The 26,608-nt window shown below is 45.4% G+C and overlaps 1 protein-coding gene across 1 annotated transcript in view; it reads left to right on the top strand.

Annotated features, from left to right (window-relative positions):
* Positions 1-26,608, top strand: part of SLC12A7 (solute carrier family 12 member 7) — a 324,493-nt gene that overhangs the window by 214,441 nt on the left and 83,444 nt on the right. Inside the window, exons 12-15 of the mRNA XM_045005934.1 lie at positions 2,256-2,430; positions 5,822-5,940; positions 7,584-7,682; positions 16,507-16,626. Of these exons, the coding sequence (XP_044861869.1) occupies positions 2,256-2,430; positions 5,822-5,940; positions 7,584-7,682; positions 16,507-16,626 (513 nt within the window). The remainder of the gene's footprint in view (positions 1-2,255; positions 2,431-5,821; positions 5,941-7,583; positions 7,683-16,506; positions 16,627-26,608) is intronic.

Raw genomic sequence — 26,608 nt, 5'->3', positions numbered from 1 at the left:
TAAAGTGAACATGTTTTATGTATGCTCATAAATGTTGATTATTGGAATGAAAATATGTTTGAATAGGTTTTATTTTAGAAATTTACTGGTAATTTAGATGGTGTGCGTTTATGTGACAGTTAACATTGCTAAATTTCCTAATTTCATACTATTCTTTTAATAAAAAGACACTTCAAAGTTGAAGAAGAAAAAATAATGAAAATATGCTAAGTACACACCTAGCCTTAATTATGAATGCTTATGTTTCTGAAGACACTACCTGGAGATCCACCTGAAAATCTCACAGGTGTATTAGCTAGTGCAGAACACAGAAGCTCACCTTTTGAGTAGGGCATGTTATTGGGACCATACTGCACCCATGTTCTGTGCTGTGCACTGGCTGCCAGTTCCCTTCTTGCTGAAATTAGAGTATAATTAGTACCTTTATAGAGTTGTAACAGATTGCTTGGAGGGCCAGGTGGCCTAGTGTTTTGCATCTGACTTCCAGTCCTTTGTTTCCCTGGTCAAGGTGTCTCAGTCCTTCAGGCAGTGGGGGTAGGGGGAACCAGGCCCTCCCAGTCCACCAACCCTGTGTGAGTTGACTCCTGAACAGGGGCACTCCGAAAAGGGAGTCTAAAGCCACTGTCCTGGGCTACTTCCTACCACTGTCCCTTCAGTTTGTGGAATGGACTCTAGAGTTCAATTTACTGGGGTGGCTTGCCTTCCATGGCAGTGTCTCATGGATCTTGGGCAGCACCCTGCTGCGGTTCCTGGGCATGTAGCAGAGAATTTTCAGGGACTCCGTTGTATGTATGCACTGGCACCATGTGGTGTCCCTTTTTCTGCAGATCCAGTAGGTGACTTGTTTTCAAAGCTGTGTGTGCATATGTAGCTTCAAAATGAGTACTGACAAGTGTATCCAAGGTCTGGGCAAGCACAATTCAAAGATTTTGAAAATTGACTTCAATGCATCAGGCTTCTTGCTCTGTCTCTGTTCCTTGTCCTTGCGGGCCTGAGACGGAATAAGGTGGAACTGGGTTGGTCTTAGCTCTACCTTTTTCTTTTCTCTGCCAACTGCTCTGGCAACCCTGAAAACAAATGAACAATAATAGGCTAGATAAAATGCATTTTTACAAAATAAATTTTTACTAATAATCTTCAAACATTAAAAGTGACCTGAAAATTTTTTTTAAATAAATTAATGCATGCCACTTTTTAAAAAACGGCCTTGACTTTGCTGGATGACATCTCACATTTCTTAAGACTCCCCTAAGCTCTCTCACCTTAACTGAACCCCCTCTGGACTCATGCATGGATCCATAGGCAAGACAGAATCAATTATCTCAAGAAACAATTGGAAAGCACCTGTCTCCTAGTGCTGATTTCTTTTGCGCGTTCTCCTGATAGATATCTTTAAAAAATTGCACATGCCAGGCTAAAGGCACATGTATGTAGTTGACTGGATAATTCTAGTTGCCACCCCCATGGGTTTTCTGTCTTTACTCCCTCTGCCTGTACTTCAGAGAAAACCATCATAGCATTACCACTTTTTCCTTAGCACTCTCTATCATGCCAATAACCCTCTTCCATTTGCTATTTTTCTTTAACTGGGACAGCTAATCCAACAGCTCTGAGTGGAGGATAGCTTACAGGCTGTCTCCATGCTTGCACATGCCCAAGTGTCTTAAGCATCTCTAAACAATGTTAAAACTAGGCAGTTCACACTACCTCACCCACTGACTCTTCTCATGCATCGCTTGATACCCATGCGCTGTATATGATCAACCATTTATTTTGAAAACAATATTTATATGAATTTATATATTGTGTCTCTGTATATATCTGCATGACAGGGTTTTCAACTGCAAAGGCTGTTGAAAATCTGGCTTCTAGAATCATGGCTGTTATTCTCAATATGTGGTAATTAGTTCAATACCACAATGGGTACAGAGCATATGAGTAAATATCTTGCTACTGGTATAAACAATGTAGTGTGCCCAGATAATATGGAAATCATGTCTTGTAAAGACACATGTAGTATTAAGAATTATTAAATCACAATTGTGTTGTAAAATTTAGCTGCTCCATTCCTTAATAGTATAAGAAAGAGGATAAATTGGTTGGATAAACCCAAACACAACCTGATTATTTTGTAGAGTATCATTTATTAAGTGCTAAAAAAGAATTAGAAATGTGTATATTGAGCTATAATAAAAGAATTATCACTTTAGCATTCACTGCTCTTTCTCGTTAATTTATTTGATCTTTTCCCCAAGGTTTGGAGAAGCAGTTAATGGAAACCTAGTGATTGGTACATTGGCATGGCCTTCTCCATGGGTAATTGTAATTGGTTCATTCTTCTCTACATGTGGTGCTGGTCTACAGAGTCTTACTGGTGCACCCCGGCTGTTGCAGGCTATTGCAAGAGATGGCATAATACCATTTCTTCAAGTGAGCTACTTTTTTCAGTATTTTAAATGCATTTACATTTAAATTGCATTTATATTGTTTACTTAAATATATTTTCAGTTCTTTTTATTCCTGTTACCGCTGCAGAGCCATGAAAGTGTGATGGGATGTCTATACTGCAATCCAAGGTATAATTGCAGCTAGAATAGACCTACCCAAGCTAGCTTTACTTGTGCGAGCATTGCTAAAAACAGCAGTGTAGCTATGGTGGTGCAGGCTTCAGCAATGCAAGTTGGTATTCAGGGTTATGGATGGGCTTGTAGAGCCTGCACTGAACCCCATGTCACCTCAACTATGCTGTTATTTTTAGCAATGCTAGCACAGGTAAAGCTAATGGAGGTATGTTTACCTGACCTGCAGTCACACCTTGGATTGCAGTATAGACATACCTTGAGCTGAAGCTAGATTTTAATTGCATTAAAAAAAAAAGTAAATCAAGTTGCATTTGCAGACCACACTCTACCCTTATGTATCTCTGTGCTGTTTTATTGTCTTTATTCTTCAAACAATCAAATTGTGCACTATGAAACTGAGGCAAAATTGGGCCCACAGAATTTTTTACGAGTGGAAATGCACAAGCCAGAAAATAACTAGCAACTTAACTTTCAGATTCCAGGCTAGGTTTGGAGTTCAGGCACTTTTTATTTGTAAATAGAGTAAATTTGATCTGGACATGGAACTACATGATACTGTTTTGGAGTCACTTATAGAAAAAGTTGAGAGCAACAATTTAAGTTCTTACTCATTCTGCAAATTATGTACATTAAGACAGGTATAACAGCTATTTCCATGCTGTTCTGTCATTAACTCTGAACTTCAAGGCTTGGTTGTGACTGAGATGAAGATTATGTAACTTTTTTCTGAATTGGATAGTTTGGCAAGTGTAGAGTATACAGTCTCCCAGGTATTCTAGTGCCTGGGCAAAATTGGGAGATGCATGAAAAGCAAGACCATCTTGAACAGCTTGCAAAAACTGTAACCTTCCCATTGATGAAGGGGGTCTAACTCAAGTTATTAAGGTACTGCATATGCTTGGTCTCTTGCTGGATGCATCTTTGTGCCTACATTTATAGATAAAAGCAAAAGCCAAAAAATGCCATCATCCAGAAAGACAATGCAAAGACTTTTGTAAGGCACTATACCTGGAATTAACTGAAAAAGCCTACCTAGAAGTGACAGCTGTTACAATACACTGTGGGTGCCTGCTAAAGGAAGACCGGAGAGTGGCGGCTGCTTGCCAGACACCCAGCTTTGAAGGCAGCACCATTGCTGCCAGCAGCAACGCAGAAGTAAGGGTGGCAATGCATTATACCATGCCAACCTTACTTCAGTGCTGCTGTTGGCAGCGGGACTGCCTTCAGAGCTGGGCACAAGGCCAGCAGCTGCCATTCTCCAGCAGTCCAGCCATTGCTTAAATTGTGTTAGGGCTTCTCCATCACCTCTTGCATTAAAAATTAAGCTGTGTCCCCAGTTCCCTCCTTACATGCGACATTCAGTATGCACTGTAGAGTTTAAAATTATGGATAAGTCACTATGTAAGCTTTTAGTCACTGACTACAGTGGAATGAGCCAATAACCCTATACCAGCACAAGATAGTTCATCATCCCTGCCTCTTAGTCCAACCAAAGTAAATATTAAAAACGATAAAAAACCTGCAAATAAAAATAAAAATAAAAACACGGTTGCAATAGAAGCAAAAATGTTAACTCAGTCATTTCCTTTTATTTTGACAAATTCTCACTCTTTTGGACAAGACTTGAAAATGACTAAAGTTAGGAGGCATAGAAGAATATTCAACAGTGGATAGAGACTTGATTGTTTTGGTTTCTGTCTCTTAAGGATAGAATGGGTTGGGCTTGTTCTGAAAGGCAGTGCTGCTTTTTTTCTCGTGAGACTTGGCAACGGCCCCTGTTGGCAGGTAGGGAGCTGAGCAGAGACAGGGCCAACCAGCAGCTCTTCCTAATTCCCCACGTTAGGTAACATGTACAAGGGGATAGGAGCTGGTGTGAGATCTAGAGAGGCACCATCTAGTGTGTGATGCTGGTGGTAATGGGAAGCAGTGGTGGGGATAATCTTTGGGAGATGAACTAGAGTGGGACAGGCCCAATTAGGGGAATCTGAGGAGGGGACTGGGGCTGGGAAGAAGTTGTATGAAGAGAAGGGAGTTGGAGAGAGGTGTGGGGAACTTGTGGGTGAGGGGAAGGGAGCTAAGGAAGGAGGGACTTGGTAGGAGAAGCTGAATATTGGGGATGCAGAGAGAATAGGGGCCAGGACAGGGAAACTCTAAGGGTGGGGGGAGGTGAATCAAAGAGACAGATGGGGGGCAAGAGAGAAATGTCATAGTTTTGAGGTGTAAATAGAAAGGGTATATTTGACTCCAGAGGTTTCACAGGAGGAGAGAATGGGCTTGAGGAAAGAGGAGACTCAAATTAAGAAGAGAATTATGGATGTTTTGGAAGGAGAGAGGGTAAGGGGCATTAGAGTTGTCTGCAGGAGTATTAGAGAATTTGTAGATTGGGATGGGTTTCAAGGGAGAGGGAGGGATGTTTAGAGATGATGAAGTGTTTGGAGGGAGAGGGAAGAGAGCATGAAGAATTTATAGTGATGCAAAGGTGCTAGGGAACATGAGACATTTGAAATATGGCAAGAGATGTTTGAGGAAAATTAGGGTTTAGAAAGAGAATGAGAGTTTGAATGAAAGAGAGGGAAGATTGAAGGGTCTGTATAGGGAAAAGGGAGGAAAGGGTGTGGTATGGAGAATGACAGTGAGGAGAAACTGGATGTTTAGAAAGAGAACAGGTAGAGGGAGTACTGGGGTTTCAATCCTTATGGTTGTGTGGAGAGAAGAGGAGGGAACGTATACTGCTGTGTGTATTCTTTGGAACCTTGAGAGAAGACTTTGTCCCTGCTACCCCCAACAACTTTATGAATAAAATTACCTGAGTGGATCTGGCCATGAGCTCTCTCATATCCCATGTCTCAGCAACTGGGCTCCTTCTACTGATTTACGGGAGGCTTCTCTGTAAGTTCCCATGCTCTTTCCTTTGTTTTTTCTTTTCTTTCTTTAATGCAGTATCAAGAGTCAGGCCTGTGATTAGAAATGTCATGTTGTTTCTCTTCCCCATCCCTAAAATTTTAATTTTGTATTGTAAAAAAATTAGTTTTCCTATGTCAAGTCTTAACTCATGTAAATTTGTTTTTTTAATATATAAGAGAATCTGCTTATGCATGTGGATTTCAAATAACTTTAAAAATGGCTTTAACCAGTTTAAATTTGATGGGTTTTGTTACAGTTGGTTTCCCTTTATTATATTTTGAGAACTATATATTGAACAGATTTACTTATTTTACTGAAAATTTTAATTGAATTAGGTATTTGGTCATGGAAAAGCAAATGGTGAACCAACATGGGCATTACTTCTCACTGCTTGTATTTGTGAGATAGGAATTCTCATAGCTTCGCTGGATAGCGTAGCACCAATTCTTTCAATGTAAGTATGCATGTGAAAATTGACATTATTTTTTTAAAAGCTTATTATATTGTTGAAATTTAATTAACTTAGTTATCAAGACGTTTTCTTTGAAATACTTTTCAGATCATATTGTTAGTAAAACTCACAGTTAACCTGAAGAGAATCTAGACTGACAAAATATGATAAAAGCCTTAGGCTAATGCTAAATTAAATCAATGCTTAACTGAAATAGACTTCTATACGTTATTTGACTTAGTACTTCAGACATTCTCATTAAAAAGTTAGCACTATCTGAAATCAACACAGACCATATTAAATGGACTGAAATCTAGCTAAATGAGAGATTTCACAAAATAATTCTGATTAGAGAGTTATCACCTAGTGGGGGAATTTCTAGCGAGATCCCATAGGGATCTGTTCTTGCCCCAATGCTATTGAATATCTTTACCAGTGATCTGGAAGAAAATATAAAATCATTGATGGTAAAGTTTGCAGATGCCAGAAAATAGGTGAAATGGTAAATAATGCTGGGGACAAGTCAGTTCTACAGAGCAGGGTGGGTCACATTGGCTAGGTGGGCTCACTTGAACAAAATATATTTTAGTACATCTAAATACAAGATCATGCATCTGGGAACCAAGAATGTAGGTAACATTTATAGAATGGGAGACTCTGTAACTCTGAAAAACAGTTATAGACTCTATGACTCTGAAAAAGACTTAAAGGTTATGGTGGATAACCATGTGTGCTACAGTTAAGTGAGTAAATGCAATACTTTCATAGATTGCTAGGCCATAAGGGATCATTGTGATCATCCAGTCTGATCTCCTGCAAAGCACAGACCATAGAACTGTCCCAAAATAATTCCTAGTGCATATCTTTTAGATAAACATTCAATCTAGATTTAAAAATTGTCTGTTATAGAGAATGTACCATGACCCTTGGTAAATTGTGTCAAAGTGTACACCTTATTTCTAGTCTAAATTTTTCTAGCTTCAACTTCCAGCCATTTGATCATGCTATACTTTTCTCGGCTAGATTGAAGAGCCCATTATTAAATATTTGTTCCCCATATGTTTATGTTTTAGAAAGGAGAAGGGAAATTAGAAGGGACATGCTAAAAGTATGTGAAATAATGCTACAGGTAATGTAGACTGGGCATTTCTATTAGTCTTTTCTAAAATACAAGACCAAAGGGACGGTCAATGAAATTAAAAGGATCTAAATTTAAAAGTAAAAAAAACCAAAAAACAAAAACTTTTTAACAAAACACACCACTTGTGGAACTTAGTCACTACAGTATAACATGCTACAAAGAGATTAGTAAAACTTTAAAAAGGATCCTGTTTCAAGTTTCAAGGTATAAGTGAATTTCTAACTGATTGGAGATAGGAAGAAGCTTTCCATGTTGATAGATCATTCTTTGATTAGCTACTGAAGTGTTTCTTGCATCTTCTGAAACATCTGGTACTGACCACTATCAGAGACGGGATAGTATATTAGATGAATCACTGATCTGATCTGGTTTAGTAATTCCTATGTTCTCATACTAATCTGAACTTTCTGTAAATATATTTATTTATCCCCACTATCTTTAATAGATTTTGTATGTCAGACTATAGAGTTCATTTTCCATCTGAAAGATTTGTCTTTCTCTGCAGGTTTTTCCTAATGTGCTATATGTTTGTGAACTTGGCCTGTGCAGTGCAGACTCTTTTATGCACTCCAAACTGGAGACCTCGTTTCAAGTACTACCACTGGTAGGAAATCTTTTTATGTACACTTCTTATTTAGAAGAGCCAAATCTAATGGCTAATTTTGGTTTGTATTTGTTGTTTGTTTTGCATTCATTGGACATTTTCAGTAGCAAAACTGTTTTCAACAATTTATAGATTCACAACATTAATACAAGAGGAAAATTACAGTAAAGGAGAGGGTTTGGAAAAATATTTTTCCCTGTTCATTTCAGTTAGTTCTAAGTTTGATACGGATGGGAAGCAAGACAGAAATAGTTATGAACAAGAACACACATAATGACAGCTGTAGTTAAAGCCACATAGGGATCTATTTCAGGAGTGGGTGAGGTTCTGTGGTCCCTTCTGACCTTTAAGTCTATGAACATAACCTCTATGCAGCCTTAATTCAGCCCCTTAGTGTATCTGTTATCATACAATCTTTAATTACACACTTACACACAATTACATTTCTACAGGACCCATTGCTCTAGTCCTAAAAAAAAGCAGTTACACACATTTGGCACATGATTTTGCCATATAAATAATATTTATTTTGGACTTAAAATGGATGCATTAATCTATTTGCACACACTTTCATGACATGATTTCTCTTCTTGACTAGGTAGTTATGTTTGCTGCATAGTTTCAAGAAGTACTGGAACACTGTTCTGGTTGCTCAAAAAAGTGCCAGAACAGGATTCCAGAGTGTTTTGGCACAACTCAAGCACTAACTGAACCTCTGCCTCATGCAGTGAATGAGTAGTTAATTCCATATTTATTTTTATCTTTATCATTCAGTGTGTGGCCCCAGGCCCTGTTTAATGCACACTATCCAAACCCTCAAAAGATAAATACAAAATTATTTATTTCCTCTTTGGAGTTTCTGTGGAGCTCTCTCTATAGTATCCAAGTGTTTCATAAACATTACTGAATTTAGATGGTATTATTTATCCCCATTTTGCACATGAGGAACTGAAGCACAGAGAGATTAAGGCCAAAGTTATCAAAAGTGTCCACTAATTTTGGGTGCCCAATTTGAGAAGTTTATGGTCTGATTTTTCAAAGTACTTAGTATTTTTACAGTACTTAATGTTCAAAGCACAGCTCCAATCAGTTTCAGTTGCAGCTGAAAGAACTTGGTCTTCAATTACAGCATCATATAAAAATCTCATATAATTATATTAATGTTCTATTTATAACTCCAGAACAATAGAATTGACTTTAAACTCATTCTCATTGATTCACTAAACTTTAAGTAAATTAGAAGTCTGATTTTAAACGTGTTCAATTTTGCATCTAATTTGTTCATGCAGTTGTTTCAAATGTGTACCCCAATTTGGTATTTGCATGAGCCAGTGATCTGTTGTGCATGTGCAGTTACCCAAGTAGTTATTACATTGGTGGTAATTGTAGTGCACATACTTTTGAAAATGAGTGGGTGCTTGGATTCAGCTACCAGATCTAAATGTTTTTCTTTTTATTCTTTTATAACCTTCAAGAAGCTCCAAAACATACACCCAGACTGAATCTGGAATGTATTCTGTGCTACCCTTTTTAGTTACATGCAAAGATTAGCGCTCGTTAAGTTATTCTCTGACATTGGTTCTCTTTTACTTAGCATTTTATTATCTTTTGAAAGTGCCAATTAGAAAATTTGAACTTTTTATTACTCAAATTTTATACTAACGTTGTGTGGGATTCTGAAGTAGTATGAAGATTCCCAGCAAATATCTGTGAAACTCACTGACAATGTGTGTGCTTGAACCCCCTCTAGTACTGGTCAACAAAGAGGATGACAGCCTACTACTGCTACTACTGCTGTTAGTTACTTCATTAGCTCAAGGGGCAGAGGTCGGTGCTGTAGGTGTTAAGGTTCCAACTTGCTGAAGGCTCATGTCAGTGTCAATATTATTCCACATGATGGAATCCCCCCTCCCCCTTTTCTTGAGACAGGCAAAATTATTTGCCCATGGCCACACCTGAATCAGTGATAGAACCAGGATTAGAACAGGCATCTTATTGACTCAGATGGTGTCGGAGAGAAGGGTTTGGATTCTTTGACCATGGGATGGTCTTCCAAGAAGAAGGATTGCTAGGCAGAGATGGGCTCCACCTCACGAAGAGAGGGAAGAGCATCTTTGCAAGCAGGCTGGCTAACCTAGTGAGGAGGGCTTTAAACTAGGTTCACCGGGGGAAGGAGACCAAAGCCCCGAGGTAAGTGGGGAAGTGGAATACCGGGAGGAAGCACAAGCAGGAGACTGCAAGAGGGGAGGACTCCTGTCTCAGACCGAGAAAGCGGGACAATCAGCGAGTTATCTTAAGTGCCTATACACAAATGCAAGAAGCCTGGGGAACAAGCAGGAAGAACTAGAAGTCCTGGCACAGTCAGGGAATTATGATGTAATTGGAATAACAGAGACTTGGTGGGATAACTCACATGATTGGAGTACTGTCATGGATGGATATAAACTGTTCAGGAAGGACAGGCAGGGCAGAAAAGGTGGGGGAGTTGCGTTGTACGTAAGAGAGCAGTATGACTGCTCAGAGCTCCAGTATGAAACTGCAGAAAAACCTGAGTGTCTCTGGATTAAATTTAGAAGTATGAACAACAAGGGTAATGTCGTGGTGGGAGTCTGCTACAGACCACCGGACCAGGGGGATGAGGTGGACGAGGCTTTCTTCCAGCAACTAACAGAAGTTGCTAGATCACAGGCCCTGGTTCGCATGGGTGACTTTAATCACCCCGATATCTGCTGGGAGAGCAATACAGCAGTGCACAGACAATCTAGGAAGTTTCTGGAAAGTGTAGGGGACAAGTGCTGGAGGAACCAACTAGGGGAAAAGCTCTTCTTGACCTCCTGCTCACAAACAGGGAAGAAATAGTAGAGGAAGAAATAGTGGATGGGAACCTGGGAGGCAGTGACCATGAGATGGTCGAGTTCAGGATCCTGACACAAGGAAAAAGGGAAAACAGTAGAACAGAGACCCTGGACTTCAGAAAAGCAGACTTCGACTCCCTCAGGGAACTGATGGGCAAGGTCCCCTGGGAGAATAACATGATGGGGAAAGGAGTCGAGGAAAGTTGGCTGTATTTCAAAGAAACCTTATTGAGGTTGCAGGAACAAACCATCCCGATGTGTAGGAAGAAAAGTAAATATGGCAGGCGACCAGCTTGGCTTAACAGTGAAATCCTTGCTCGTCTTAAACACAAAAGAACAGCTTACAACAGGGGTCTCAAACTCAAATGACCCCGAGGGCCGCATGAGGACTAGTGCATTGGCCCGAGGGCCGCATCACTGACACGCCCCCTTGCTGCCCCTGGCCCCACCCCCAATCCACCCCTTCCATGAGGCCCCGCCCCTGCCCTGTCTCTTCTCCACCTCCTCCCCTAAGCGCGTGGCTCCCCGCTCCTCCCCCCTCCCTCCTGGAAAGTGCTAAGCGCCACCAACAGCTGTTTGGTGGCTTGGCGGCGGGGCACTTAGGCGGCGGGTCCCGGAACAGAAGGGGCCCCCCACCGCCGAAGACCGGGCTGCGCTTCGGCGGCGGCGGGTCCCTCTTTTCCCCACCCCGGCCGGTCCCGCTTCCCACCCCGGCCCTGGCCGGTCCCGCTTCCCTCCCCCCCCCCCCGGCCCGGCCCGGCCCCGGTGGGTCTCGCTTCCCTTCCCCCCCCCCGGCCCGGCCCGGCGAGTCTCGCTTCCCTCCCCCACCCCCCGACCCGGCCCGGCCCGGCGGGTCTCGCTTCCCTTCCCCACCCCCGGCCCGGCCCGGCCCGGCCCCGGCGGGTCTCGCTTCCCTCCCCCCCCCGGCCCGGCCCGGCCCCGGCGGGGCTCACCTCCCGGCCCGCCACCCCCGCCCGGCCCGGCACGGCACGGCCCCGGTGGGTCTCGCTTCCCTCCCCCACCCCCCGGCCCGGCCCGGCCGCGTCTCGCTCCCCCCCCCCCCGGCCCGGCCCGGCCCCGGCGGGTCTCGCTTCCCCCCCCCCCCCCCCGGCCCGGCCCGGCCCGGCCCCGGTGGGTCTCGCTTCCCTTCCCCCCCCGGCCCGGCCCAGCCCGGCCCGGCGGGTCTCGCTTCCCTTCCCCCCCCCCCCGGCCCGGCCCCGGCCCCGGCGGCTCCCGCTTCCCTCCCCCCCCTTACCCGAGCGCGTCTCCGGCGAGGCCTGAGCTTCGTCCCGCTCAGAGCCGCGTGGTGAGGGGGCGGGGCTGTGAGCTCCACGCCGAGCGCAGCGCTCAGCCCAGAGCTCCCAGCCCCGCCCCCTCCCCACGCGGCTCGGATCAGGGCGGGGCTCAGGTGCTTGGACGGAGACTCGGCGCTCTATGCGCCGAGGCTCCAGGAGAGGGGCGGAGGCGGGAGCCTCCGCTTTTCTCTTGGGGGCCCCTGTGGAGCCCGGGGCCCGGGGCAAATTGCCCCCTTTGCCCCCCCCCTCTGGGCGGCCCGGGGGAGCTCCTCGGGCCGCAGGGAAGAGCTCCGCGGGCCGCATGTTTGAGACCCCTGGCTTACAAGAAGTGGAAGATTGGACAAATAACCAGGGAGGAGTATAAAAGTATTGCTCAGGCATGAAGGAGTGAAATCAGGAAGGCCAAATCACACTTGGAGTTGCAGCTAGCCGGAGATGTTAGGAGTAACAAGAAGGGTTTCTTTAGGTACGTTAGCAACAGGAAGAAAGTCAAGGAAAGTGTGGGCCCCTTGCTGAATGAGGGAGGGAACCTAGTGACAGAGGATGTGGAGAAAACTAGTGTACTCAATGCTTTTTTTGCCTCTGTCTTCACAGACAAGGTCAGCTCCCAGACAGCTGCACTCTGCAGCACGGTATGGGGAGGAGGTGACCAGCTCTCTGTGGAGAAAGAAGTAGTTCGGGGCTATTTAGGAAAGCTGGACGAGCACAAGTCCATGGGGCCGGATGCGCTGCATCCGAGGGTGCTAAAGGAGTTGGCCGATGAGATTGCAGAGCCATTGGCCATTATCTTTGAAAAATCATGGCGATTGGGGGAGGTCCCGGATGACTGGAAAAAAGCTAATGTAGTGCCCATCTTTAAAAAAGGGGAAGAAGGAAGATCCAGGGAACTACAGGCCAGTCAGTCTCACCTCAGTCCCTGGAAAAATCATGGAACAGGTCCTCAAGGAATCAATCCTGAACCACTTAAAGGAGGGGAAAGTGATCAGGAACAATCAGCATGGATTCACCAAGGGCAAGTCATGCCTGACTAACCTAATTGCCTTCTATGACGAGATAACCGGCTCTGTGGATGAGGGGAAAGCAGTGGATGTACTATTTCTGGACTTTAGCAAAGCTTTTGATACAGTCTCCCACAGTATTCTTGCCAGCAAGTTAAAGAAGTATGGGCTGGATGAATGGACGGTAAGGTGGATAGAAAACTGGCTAGATGGTCGGGCTCAACGGGTAGTGATCAATGGTTCCATGTCTAGTTGGCAGCCGGTATCAAGTGGAGTGCCCCAAGGGTCGGTACTGGGGCCGGTTTTATTCAATATCTTCATTAACGATCTGGAGGATGGTGTGGACTGCACCCTTAGCAAGTTTGCAGATGACACTAAACTGGGAGGAGTGGTTGATACGCTGGAGGGTAGGGCTAGGATACAGAGGGACCTAGACAAATTAGAGGATTGGGCCAAAAGAAATATGATGAGGTTCAACAAGGACAAGTGCAGAGTCCGGCACTTAGGACGGAAGAATCCCATGCACTGCTACAGACTAGGGACCGAATGGCTGGGCAGCAGTTCTGCAGAAAAGGACCTAGGGGTTACGGTGGACGAAAAGCTGAATATGAGTCAACAGTGTGCCCTTGTTGCCAAGAAGGCTAATGGCATTTTGGGTTGTATAAGTAGGGGCATTTCCAGCAGATCAAGGGATGTGATCATTCCCCTCTACTCAGCATTGGTGAGGCCTCATTTGGAGTACTGTGTCCAGTTTTGGGCCCCACACTACAAGAAGGATGTGGATAAACTGGAGAGAGTCCAGCGGAGGGCAACAAAAATGATTAGGGGGCTGGAGCACATGACTTATGAGGAGAGGCTGAGGGAACTGGGATTGTTTAGTCTGCAGAAGAGAAGAATGAGGGGGGATTTGATAGCTGCTTTCAACTACCTGAAAGGGGGTTCCAAAGAGGACGGATCTAGACTGTTCTCAGTGTTAGAAGATGACAGAACAAGGAGTAATGGTCTCAAGTTGCAGAGGGGGAGGTTTAGGCTGGATATTAGGAAAAGCTTTTTCACTAGTAGGGTGGTGAAGAACTGGAATGGGTTACCTAGGGAGGTAGTGGAATCTCCTTCCTTAGAGGTTTTTAAGGTCAGGCTTGACAAAGCCCTGGCTGGGATGATTTAGTTGGGTTTGGTCCTGCTTTGAGCAGGGGGTTGGACTAGATGACCTCCTGAGGTCCCTTCCAACCCTGAGGCCTGGTCTACACTAAGAATGGGGGTCGAACTAGGGTACGCAAATTCAGCTACGTGAATAGCATAGCTGAATTCGAACTACCCTAGTTCGAACTACGTACCCGTCCAGACGCCGCGGAACCGAACTCCGCGGCTCCAAGGTCGACTCTGCTAACTCCAGCTGCCGAGGTGGAGTACCGGAGTTCGAACTAGCGCTTCCGGAGTTCGAACTATCGCGTCTAGATCAGACGCGATAGTTCGAACTCCGGAAAGTCGAACTCACCGCGTCGACCCGCGCGGTAAGTGTAGACTAGCCCTGAGATTCTATGATTCTATGACTCCCCCAGCTCTTCCAGACCACACTCTGTTACTATCAGTGTTATTGTGTATCCACAATTTCCATTGACTATAGTTGCAATCATGAGTGCTCACCGCTTCTGAAAAATCAGGTCCAAGGTGTCTCAAGTTGGGCACTCCAAAAAAAAATGAGGAACACACAATTAGTAGCAACCCATGAAAGCAATAAAGAAGTTAGAGCTTCTGTGAAAAAAGTGATAAGAATCTTTTATATATGGGAAGTGTTAGGCAAGTTAATTATTCAATTACTGTTAATATGACATGCAGGAGTGCTGCAAAGAGACTATTTATTTTTTTAAATTTCCTGTTCCCAATCATCTGATATGGATCAGGATTACCCTGTCATGTGGCAAGGTCATCTCACTGTCCCCAGTGGCACTATTACACGTCTCCTCTTTCATTTGAAAAGTAAAAGCAAACATGACATCATAACTGAAAAAAAGCCTTGCTGCAAACTAATAGAGCCAACATCCTCATTTTTTATAAAATGTAAACAGATTATATGACACTGTACCTTCCCCCTTGCCCTTCCAGCCCCCAAACCATCAATCAACTACTAAATCTTAGTACTGCATCACTGTCACTTGTGCTAAAGGACTTTAGCTGGAAGCATGAAAAGGCTGTTATCCTCTCTTGACCAACCACTGGAAGAGGACAGGTAACATACTGAAAGAGAGTTACATATGCTGAAGTAGCCTGCTTTTACAGAAACCATAGCCAAGGACATCTATTTGGCAAACTTTCTAAGAGATAGCATTGATAAGTGGCTCTGGCTTGGATCTCCCATATTTGAGATCTGGATTCCCAACTTGTGTGAACTGTGATGCCCTGTTCAGTATTAACTTGTGAAGTTCACAGAACTGTTAACACCAAGTTGTAGTATTGAGTCTACAACTAAGGGTGAAATTTTGGTTCCACTGAAGTCAATGGGAATATGATTCCAGGATTTTCCCTTGGTTCAAGCATTGTGCATTTTCCCTTAGGCCAAAGGGTATTTTAATTGGGAGGAAAAGAATAATATTTATTTTATCTATGTCCTGTCTGGAGTCTCAGCTCTTTGTGCAAACTGCTGAAGTGAGATGCCCTGAGATAGTTGCCTAGAGTTTTAATGGAATTTTGGGGATGTTTGGCAACAAACCAAAAACAGGCTGTGCCTTGGGAGAAACAGATAGGAAATTGGAATTTTTGACACCTTGTAACTTGGCCAAATCTAAACAGATTTTCTTGAAGCCAACAAAAGGCATCTTGTTGACTCCAGGACAATCCACTAGCCAAATTTCAAAGGTTTGCTGCAAGTATAAGAGCTCTTCAAAAAGAGGGTGTAAGAATTTTTAATAAAGGAATATAGTATAGCGCCCAAATCTGTCATTGCTGGTACTTATCATATAATCTTTTGTTTATAAACCTCATCCTATTTCTGTGTGGTGTGATTTAAACAAAAAACAAAAACAACTGCATGTTTATTTAATGACCTATTCTTATTTGTATATTTGTTCTTTTTAAAACTTTTGTCTGCTTATATTTTATTTTTTAAACTTCTACCTTTCTGTTTTTCAACCTGACATTTTTTTTTAAATTTTAAATCCCAATCTCTTTTTTTAACCTTTATATTTAAAAGATTTCTTAGTCTCTAACCACAACGGATACTTATCATACACCAGTTTTTATTATCATATGACATACTTAGGGCACCATATCAGTAGGTAAATCTATCATACTTCATTGACTGAATTTAACAAGAATATTAATATTGGGTGTTTTTACATGGATTTATATAGAATAATATAAATAATGAAGAAAATTTTTGAAGTTTAAAATTGACTTGAAAGTTATAGATTTTAAATAACGTTAAGACCTGTTTAAAACTTGAAAAAAGTTGTAGGCATAAGTAGAGAGATTCAGAATTGAACATTGCAGGCATATATTGAATATTGTATTCAGTTTTCAGCATTTTCAGAACGATTATTAAAGTTGTTGACAATGCATTTAAATTATGAAATAGCCTTTTTTGTTAGAGAGATCTTTCTGAGAGTTAGTTTAATGGAAGAATTTACTTTGTAGAACATTTGCAGGCATGTTATAAATTTAAAAATGTGCTTCTTTTTAGGGCTCTTTCATTCCTGGGGATGAGTTTATGTTTTGCCTTGATGTTCATTTGCTCTTGGTACTATGCTTTGATTGCCATGCTAATTGCAGGATGTATTTACAAGTACATAGAATATAGAGGGTAAGATGATGTAATTTTATTCATGTGTTATATTTAATTTCTTTTTTTAATTTTAATTTATTATTTATAATACCAAGAAAATTTGAAATGTTATGCTTGAATGTTAATGTCAAGTAGCAAGCTTTAAAAAGTGACACGGTCTTGAAGCCCTAAAATTCCACCTGTTCTGCAGGAAACTTCAGGGAAAATGACATACTTGAGTATGTATGAAAAAGGCACTCCTTTCTGCAAGATGCTCTGTGTCTGTTTATACAAACACACAATGCACAGAAAAGCCAGAAAATTATTTGATGTCTGGGAAAATGTCTTGCAGAGAGAGACTTGAGTTCATTTTAGCTTATCAAAAGATAAAGAAGTGACTTAATTGGGGTGTATATGTACGCTTATGCAGAAAAAACACCAGTTATTAAAGACAAAAAAAGAGCCAATGTCTTGAATCTGAAGACAGACAAATTCAAAATTTTTAATTAGTCACAAGTTTTTAACAGTGAGAGTGATTAAATATTGAAACTACTATGGGACATGGTGGAACAATTGACTGTCATCCTCTTTATAACAGCCCTTAATTATTTGATGACTGTTATCAGGTCCCCTCTTAGTCTTCTTCTTTCGAGACTAAACATGCCCTGTTTTTTAAACTTTTCCTCATATGTCAGTTTTTCTAAACCTTTTATTATTTTTGTTGCTCTCCTATGAACTCTCCCCAATTTGTCCACATATTTCTTAAAGTGTGTCACTCAGAGCTGGACACAATACTTCTGGCAAGGCCTTACCATTGCTGAGTGGAGCAGGACAGTTACTTCCAGTGTCCTACATACAACATTACCCTTAATATACCTCAGAAAGGTATTAGTTTTTTGGCCGCGGCATTACATTGTTGACTCATATTCAATTTGTGATCCCTATAACGCCCAGATCCTTTTCAACACTACTACTGCCTAGCTAGTTATTCCCCATTTTGTATTAGCGCATTTGATTTTTCCTTCCTAAATGTAGTACTTTCCACTTGTCTTTACTGAATTTCACTTTGAGGATTTCAGACCAGTTCTCCAGTTTCTCAAGGTCATTGTGAATAAACGTAAAGCACTCCAAAAATGACCTCAAATAGTTTTGCCAGATCTAAATTGTAGTAACATCTTGAAATAACCATATAACTATGATGATGAATTTTGGTATTTGTGGTGTCAGATAAACTGACTATTAAAGACCCATATGATTTTTTTCATATTTTGGTTTCATCCTGGTAAATGTGCAAGGCAAAGCTATCATTTTGTTAACTTAGGTTCCTTAACTGTGCATCTCTATCCCTTAACATGTTTGGTTTTCTTTTAAATTAAATCTTAACTGGATTTATAAAGCTTGTTTCGGGGATAATTATAAGATCCCTGTAATTTTTACCCTAAATTATAAATATGCACTCTCAACCTTAACTCTATTTTAACAAAAGTTTTGTGTTGAAATTTTCCCTTTTAAAAAAACAAAACAAGAATCTCATTTATGACCAATAAACAGATCCAGAGGGATTGCTATAATAAGATGATTAAATGTTTTGAAGATTTATAGATATATACTATCAGTATTAGATCCCTTGGCTAGGGGTTCAATAGGGGAAGGGAGAGGCAGAGTTAGGGTGGAGACTTTGGGGCAGGGGTGGAGTCAGGCGGGGGCAGGGCCGGAGGCACGAGCACCCACCGGTGCAGAAAAAAGTTGGTGCCTGTGATAAAAAGTCAAATGTGTGCAACGTGCTACATAAGCCAATGAATGATCAAAGGCCAATCCACGTCTGCTCCAGAGTTGTTGCAGCTAAGTGGGAGAGGTGGGAGATGGGAAACAATACTCTAAACTGCCAGAGTTACTCTAGAATCTAAACTGTACCTGACTGCAGTGGCTCAGAAGGAGCCATTCCACAGTGAGTGATTGTTGTACTCCAGCCATGTTGTCTCTCTCCGTTGATATATGGAAAGCGTGGCCCAGAGCTATGGAACGGAGCTGGAGCACAGGCCAGAATATTACAATCTAAGGGTACGTCTACACTACAAGACTATTTCGAATCTACTTAACTCGAATTTGTGGAATCGACCTTATGAAGTCGAATTTGTGTATCCACACTAAATACACTAATTCGACTGTCTGAGTCCACAGTAACGGGGCCAGCGTCGACTTTGGAAGCGGTGCACTGTGGGAAGCTATCCCACAGTTCCCGCAGTCCCTGCTGCCCATTGGAATGCTGGGTAGAGCCCCCAATGCCTGCTGGGGGAAAAAATGTGTCGAGGGTGGTTTTGGGTAACTGTCGTCACTGAACCGTCAATCACGCCCTCCCTCCCTGAAAGCGCCGGCGGGAAATCTGTTCGCGCCCTTCTCTGGTCGGTTACAGCGCGGACACCACAGCACTGCGAGCATGGAGCCCGCTGCGATCATCGCTGCACTTATGGCCGTTGTCAACTCCTCGCACCTTATCGTCCACCTCTTCCACAGTCAGCTGCTGAGAAATCGGGCGAGGAGGCTCCGTCAGCGTGGTGAGGACAGGAAGTCACAGAGTGGCTCAGACCTCTCACAAAGCAGGGTACGCCGCGCAGTGGAGATCATGGTGGCAATGGGTCAAGTTCATGGTGTGGAACGGCGATTCTGGGGCCGGGAAACAAGCACGGACTGGTGGGACCGCATAGTGCTGCAGGTCTGGGATGAATCACAGTGGCTGCGAAACTTCAGGATGCGTAAGGGCACTTTCCTTGAACTCTGTGACTTGCTGTCCCCTGCCCTGAAGCGCCAGGACACCCGGATGCGAGCAGCCCTGAGTGTGCAGAAGCGAATGGCCATAGCCCTCTGGAAACTTGCAACGCCAGACAGCTACCGGTCAGTAGCGAACCACTTTGGCGTGGGCAAATCTACCGTAGGGCTTGCTGTGATTCAAGTAGCCCACGCAATCGTTGAGCAACTGCTCTCAAAGGTAGTGACTCTAGGAAACGTCCAGGTCGTCAGAGATGGCTTCGTCACAATGGGATTCCCAAACTGCGGTGGGGCTATAGATGGGACTCACATCCCTATCCTGGGACCAGCCCACCAGGCCAGCCAGTACATTAACCGAAAGGGCTACTTTTCTATGGTGCTGCAAGCACTGGTGGACCATAGGGGACGTTTTACCAACATCTACGTCGGGTGGCCGGGCAAGGTTCATGACGCGCGTGTGTTCAGGAACTCTGGTCTGTTTAAACGCCTCCAGGCAGGTAGTTTCTTCCCGGACCACAAAATAACGGTTGGGGATGTGCAGATGCCTACAGTGATCCTCGGGGACCCAGCCTACCCGCTAATGCCCTGGCTCATGAAGCCCTATACAGGCGCCTTGGACAGTGAGAAGGAACTCTTCAACTACCGGCTGAGCAAGTGCAGAATGGTGGTGGAGTGTGCTTTCGGACGTCTCAAGGGGAGATGGCGGAGCTTACTGACTCGCTCGGACCTCAGCGAAAAAAATATCCCCGTTGTTATTGCTGCTTGCTGTGTGCTCCACAATCTCTGTGAGAGCAAGGGGGAGACCTTTATGGCGGGATGGGAGGTTGAGGCAAATTGCCTGGCTGCTGATTACGCTCAGCCAGACAGCCGTGCCGATAGAAGATCCCAGCGGGAAGCACTGTGCATCCGGGAGGCTTTGAAAGCTATGTTCCTCGGAGAGCAGGGTAACCTATGACTGTCCACTTGATTTACAGAGAAGCTGAACCTGAGCCTGTTTCAGTGACTGTTGACTTCGATCTGCGGTTACATACCCCGTTCTCCAGGTTTCCCCCCTTCCAACACACGTTTTAAAATAAATTTAATGGAACACTGATTATTAACAAAGTTTTCTTTAATTATGAATTCCTGTTCAAGGGTTGAAACATGGACGCAGACTGTGGTGGGTACGGTGTGCATTGATGTACAGACCGCTTCTACACTAGAGGAATGACAGGCTCCTGCTCCTACAGCGGTCTCTGGGGGGAGGACGGTTGCAGGTGGGTGTGCAGGAAGGGGTGGGTTTGCAGGAAGGGGTGAGGGGTGCTGTCTTTGGGACGGAGTTTGGATGCAGGCTCTGGGCTGGGGGTTGGGGCGTAGGAAGGGGTGAGGGGTGTGTGGGAAGGGTGAGTATGTGTCCGTGGATGAGGGCTCTTGCTGGGGCTCAGGGCATCGGAGAGGCTCGTGGCTAGGGTGGAAGGGCATGGTAAGGGCAGCCTGCCTTGCCATTTGTGGATGGCAGGCGCTAGGACCCTGGGGCAGCATACACCTCCCAGACTGACCCGGGGCAGCATACACCTCCCAGACTGACCCTGGTGCCTAGTGACTGCAGTCTGTGTGTGTCCTGCTGTTGATCCTGCCCCCAAGTCTGTACCCTGCTAATGGAGGCTGTCCTATGCAATTAAAAAACCCCTCCCCCCCTTCACACAAAGTCTTCTGACAAGAAAAACGTGACGGAAACAGTGAATAACAACAAACTACTTTTAATACTCAACTACACAGTGGGGGGATGAAACTTGGATTTGGGACTGGGTGATCCAGGAAAGGAAGCACTTCTCAAAATTTATGGCATGAGAGCTGTGTGGTACATGAGCGCTCTGCTGGGGTGCAGTGACAGTTTTCACGGCCCCTAGCGCCCCTCCTTCTTGTTACTTTGGGTGAGGGGGGGACAGGACTTTGTGGCGGGGGATGGTGGTTGCAGATACAGTGCAGGGGGGCTCTCTCCTCCTGCCTGCGGTCCTGCAGAACATCTACAAGGCGCCGGAGCGTGTCCGTTTGCTCCCTCATTAGCCCAAGCAGCGTTTGAGTCGCCTGCTGGTCTTCCTGCCGCCACCTGTCCTCCCGTTTGCTGTGTGAGCGCTGGTGCTGACATAGGGTCTCCCTCCACTGTCTTTGCTCGGCCGCCTCGGCTCTGGAGCAGGCCATCAGTTCCGAGAACATGTCGTCCCTAGTCTTTTTCTTTCGCTGCCTAATCTGCGCCAGCCTCTGTGAGGGGGATGCCGGGGCAGTTCGTGAAAGAGCCGCAGCTGTGTGATGGGAAAAAGGAAGTGATTTCCTTGAAAAGATACGTTTGTGAACACTGAACACAGTCTACTCAGTTTCTGTGAACAAGACCATACAGGGCACCTAGTCTCACGAGCTCTCAGGACAAGTTCGAGATTTCGGAATACGCTTTCATTGGCTGCGGTCTTGCACAGGAGATCGGACAAGCGGGGTGGTACAGCTGAATCCGTGTAGCAGCCAGGCCTGGTAAGCCCTACACTATAGGCTGCTTAACAGTTAATGGATAGCTGTGCCCTCCCGCTGAAGGCAATCTGGAAAGCATAAAGTCTGACCCTGTTCCAGCCCCTCGCGGCTGTGCCCGGGAAAGATCACTGTATGCTTTTCCTCTGCGGCCTCCAACACGTGGCTGTTAAACGAAGGTCATTGCTATGCAAAGTAAAAGTCAAGCATTCACAATAGTAACAGTACACTAATTGCCCTAATTAGATGCAGCAGTCGCCGAACGAGATTACCCTGAGGCGGGTCACTCGGAGAGCGAGAGAGAGGATGCTGCGAGAATCCCTGCACAGACCAGGACCGTATGCTGCCATGCTGGTCGAGGCAATGATTCCGCTGTACGTTAGGATGGCCTGACGCGGAAGAGTGTGCTTCCACGGAGCACCAAATAAGGCACCTCTCCCCAGGAACCTCCTGCGGAGTCTTTTCGAGCACCTCTACGAGAGCTTCGTGGAAGTGTCCCAAGAGGATTTCTGTTCCATCCCTATATGTGTGGACCTTCTTTTTATATAGTTTTATATGGAAAACTTTTTATATAGTTTTTATATAGTTTTTATTCCTGTTTTTTAAAAAATAAATGTTTCCATGTTTATAGCACTTACCGACTGATCCTTCCCCTGATTCTGAGTCTGGGTTAACGGCCGGGGAGGGTTGGTAGGGGATCTCTGTGAGGGTGATGAAGAGATCCTGGCTGTCGGGGAAAGCGGTATTGTAAGCGCTGTCGCCTGCATCATCCTCCACAAACCCTTCCTCATCTTCCCCATCGGCGAACATCGCCGAGGAACTGCCCGTCGACACTATGCCATCCTCAGAGTCCACGGTCACTGGTGGGGCAGTGGTGGCAGACCCACCTAGAATGGCATGCAGTGCCTCGTAGAAGCGGCATGTCTGGGGCTGGGCTCCGGAGCGTCCGTTTGCCGCTCTGACTTTTTGGTAGCCTTGTCTCAGATCCTTGATTTTCACGCGGCACTGCGTTGTATCCCGGCTGTATCCTCTGAGTGCCATGGCTTTGGAGACCTTCTCGTAGGTCTTTGCATTCCGTTTGTTGGAGCGCAGCTCCGAAAGCACAGACTCATCGCCCCACACAGCGATCAGATCCAGGACTTCCCGGTCTGTCCATGCTGGGGACCTCTTTCTATTCTGGGATTGCATGGACTCCTCTGCTGGAGAGCTCTGCATCGTTGCAGGTGCTGCTGAGCTCGCCCCGATGTCCAACCAGGACATCAGATTCAAAGTGCCCAGACAGGAAAAGGAATTCAAATTTTCCCGGGTCGTTTCCTGTGTGGCTGGTCAGAGAATCCAAGCTTGGACTGCTGTCCAGAGCGTCAACAGAGTGGTGCACTGTGGGATAGCTCCCGGAGCTACTAAGTTCGATTTGCATCCACACCTAGCCTAATTCGAGATAGCCATGTCGAATTTAGCGCTACTCCCCTCGTCGGGGTGGAGTACCGAATTCGAACTAAAGAGCCCTCTAGGTCAAATTAAACGGCTTCCTGGTGTGGACGGTTGAGCGGTTAATTCGAATTAACGCTGCTAAATTCGATTTAAAGTCCTAGTGTAGACCAGGCCTAAGACCCCAAGCCTTATACAATGTAACACACACAAATAGTTACATTTAGTTCAATGGGACTACTCACATATAAATGAAGGATGGGATGTGGAATACAATAAAAAGCAAGTGATATAGAAGTGAAATTATTGATTCCATGATTGTTTATTTTCCCAGCTCCTCTGGTATAACCTCATAACTCATGAGTTGGGCATCCCAAATTCATTACCAATAAAACCTTGTAATTGCATTACACCATGATATATTTTCTAGATATAGATGCACTCCAATCGTTCACTTTTAATAAGGAACCACATGGGGTCAGATGGGTACTTGCAAGTTGAAAACATTCGCTGGGATCATCTGCCTGTCAAAATGTCATTCCCCATTTTTATCACCTAAAAGAGATGCCAGGTTAAAAATCACACTTCTAACCAAAATTTTATAACTATTATTTTAAATCGTAGTACCTATACTTATGATAGCTGACAGAAAGTAAAGTAAATGTTTTACTGTTTTTTCAGTTTATTTTGTGTATATGACAGCACTTGTCTGTTGTGAGTTTCACAGTGTTGCTCTATAGTCAGTCGATTATTCTTGTTGATTATGTGGATATTGCACCACTGATCAGTAAGAAGGAAATTTACAGAAAAATAAAATAAAATGTGATTCATAAAACTATACAAATTATCAGAGGGGCAGGCAAAGTACCAGGAACTATTTTAAGACTCATGGACAGGGCCAGTGCAACCATTTAGGCAAACTAGGCGGCCGCCTAGGGCGCCTAGTGGTTGGGGGCGCCTAAAAGTCCCCTCAGGCGAGGAGGTGGAGTGGAGGTGAGCTGGGGGCGGGGGCATGGGGAGTGCCACCCGCAGCAACGGGGGAGGTGGCGCACAGGGGAACTGCTCCCTGCCCCAGCTCACCTCCACTCTGCCTCCTCCGCTGAGCACACAGCCCCCGCTCTAAGTCTCCTCCAATCAGCGCCGCAAGCCTGGGTGGGGAGGAGAATTAGAGCAGCGCCGGCGTGCTCAGTGGAGGAGGCGGAGCCGAGGTGAGCTGGGGCGGGCTCCCCGGGCAGGGTTAGCTGCCGTGGCGGGGGCGGGGGTGCGGGCTCCCCAGGCAGGGTTAGCTGCCGTGGCGGGGGCGGGGGGGAAGTCTCCCCAGGCAGGGTTAGCTGCTGTGGCGGAGGGGGAGGGGGGAAGTCTCCCCAGGCAGGGTTAGCTGCCAGGGCACGGGAGGGGGAGGGGGGAAGTCTCTTTTTTTTTTTTTTAAACAGACAAATTCCACAGTGTGAACACAATTTATTGTGCGCTTTACTACACAAACCCATGCTGAATAATTTTAGATACAGACTGAATTGCCTTTGAAAAAACTATGTCTTTTATGGTTTATCTTTGCTACTGAACAAGAGCACCTGTATTCTAGCTCCAAGAATGATAAGCAAACGAGTTCTTGCTTCATCCTAGTTTGGGTTTGTGCCACTGTCACTAGCAATCTTGTTTTCTTTTTGGAGATGAATTCAGGAATAATTCAATATATCTGTGCTGCACGTGTGACCTATCCTTGGCCAGGCAGGGTTAGCTGCCACGGTGGGATGGGGGAGAGTCTCCCTGGGTGGGGTTAGCTGCCGTGGGGGGACAGGGGGAGTCTCCCCGGGCGGGGTTAGTTGCCGTGGGGGGATGGGGGTGGAGAGGGGTTAGCTGTCGTGGTGGGGGGGGTAGCTGCTGTAGGGGGGGCTCCCCGGGTGGGGGGCTGAGTGAGCTGCCGTGGGGGGCGGGGTTAGCTGGGTGGGGGGTGCAAGGTGGAAGTTTCACCTAGGACACGAAACTTCCTTGCACCTGCCCTGCTCATGGATCCCCCTTTTGAGCCTCTTGCAAAAAGCTCCATCCACCATCTTCCTTTTAAAACTGTATTCTTGGTGGCTGTCACTTTGCCCAGAAGAATAAGGAGGCTGCAAGCACTTGTGGCAGATCCTCCATAGATCTTATTTCACAGAGATAAGTGGTCCTGAGACCTCATACAAAATTCCTCCCAAAGATGGTATCAGAGTTCCACTTAAATCAATCCATCAACTTACCTATGTTCTTTCCAAGACCACACTCTATGCAAGGGGAGAAGAAACTCCACACTCTGGACATGTCTAGGTCCCTTCAATACTATACTGATAGATGTGAAGATTATCTGAAAGATTTGATCCTGTTACCTGCTGTAGCTGGCCGATCCAAATGTCAAGTGAACTCATCCCAAAAACTTTCAGAATGGATAAAACATCTCTCCTTTTGCTACCAGATGCTGCTATACCCCTCCTGCTGGCACTTACAGCTAAATTCATCAGAGCTCAGATGGCATCCACAGCATGTTTTCATAACATAATATCCTAAAGGTCCTGCTCATGTTTGTCAAGTAGTATACGCTGGACTTGGTAGCCAGATCAGACAAAGTTTGGAAGAGATTTTGTAGATGGGTCGGACTCACCCCTGCAGCACCTCCTGCTGGTGACTCCGGGGAATTAGCTCCTTCCAGCACTGGAGCGCCCTCTGCAGGCCGGTGATCCACCTGTCTTCTGGCCCCCCGTGTCCCTCCCTGTACCTGGTGCCCTTTTACATGGGGTGCTGCCCCAAGCAGTAACCCCTTTCTCTCAGGGTCTCCCCTCTAAGGGAATCCTCATCTAGGAAAGCCGCAGGCCTGATAAGGCCTATTAGGTACTGGGTTGCAGGGGCAGCCCATGGGTAGCCAGAGGCAGCAGGTCCAAACCCCTTTGCCTGTGATGAGTGGCTTATACTGCAGTCTGCCCCAGTGAACAGGGGCTAGATAGAGACTGGGCGACTGAGATGAAGTGGGAATAGTGGGTGGGGGTTCCCCAGGAAGGGGACACCATGAGACTGAGGGGTGTACGGCCAGAGGGCTGCACCCCAGATAAAGGGGCACTGGGGTCCTGGGAAGGACATGGGGGCCCAGCGGTAGTGGGACACCAGCCTGCAGAGGGCTCTCTGGAGGCTGGATGAGCTAATTCCCAAGGACAACTGTAGAGGAGCAGACTCTCCCCTGCGGCGCCTCCTGCTGGTCTGTTCCAGGAATTAGCTCATTCCAGCTCCAGAGCGCCCTCTGCAGGCCGGTGATCCGCCTGTCCTCTGGCCCCATGTCCCTCCCTGGACCCGGTGCCCTTCTACC

Source organism: Mauremys mutica, chromosome 2 (assembly GCF_020497125.1).
Source record: "Mauremys mutica isolate MM-2020 ecotype Southern chromosome 2, ASM2049712v1, whole genome shotgun sequence".
In the NCBI taxonomy this organism is placed as follows: Eukaryota; Metazoa; Chordata; order Testudines; family Geoemydidae; genus Mauremys; species Mauremys mutica.
Note: the sequence above shows the minus strand (reverse complement) of the source record. Positions and strands in the feature narration are given on the sequence as shown.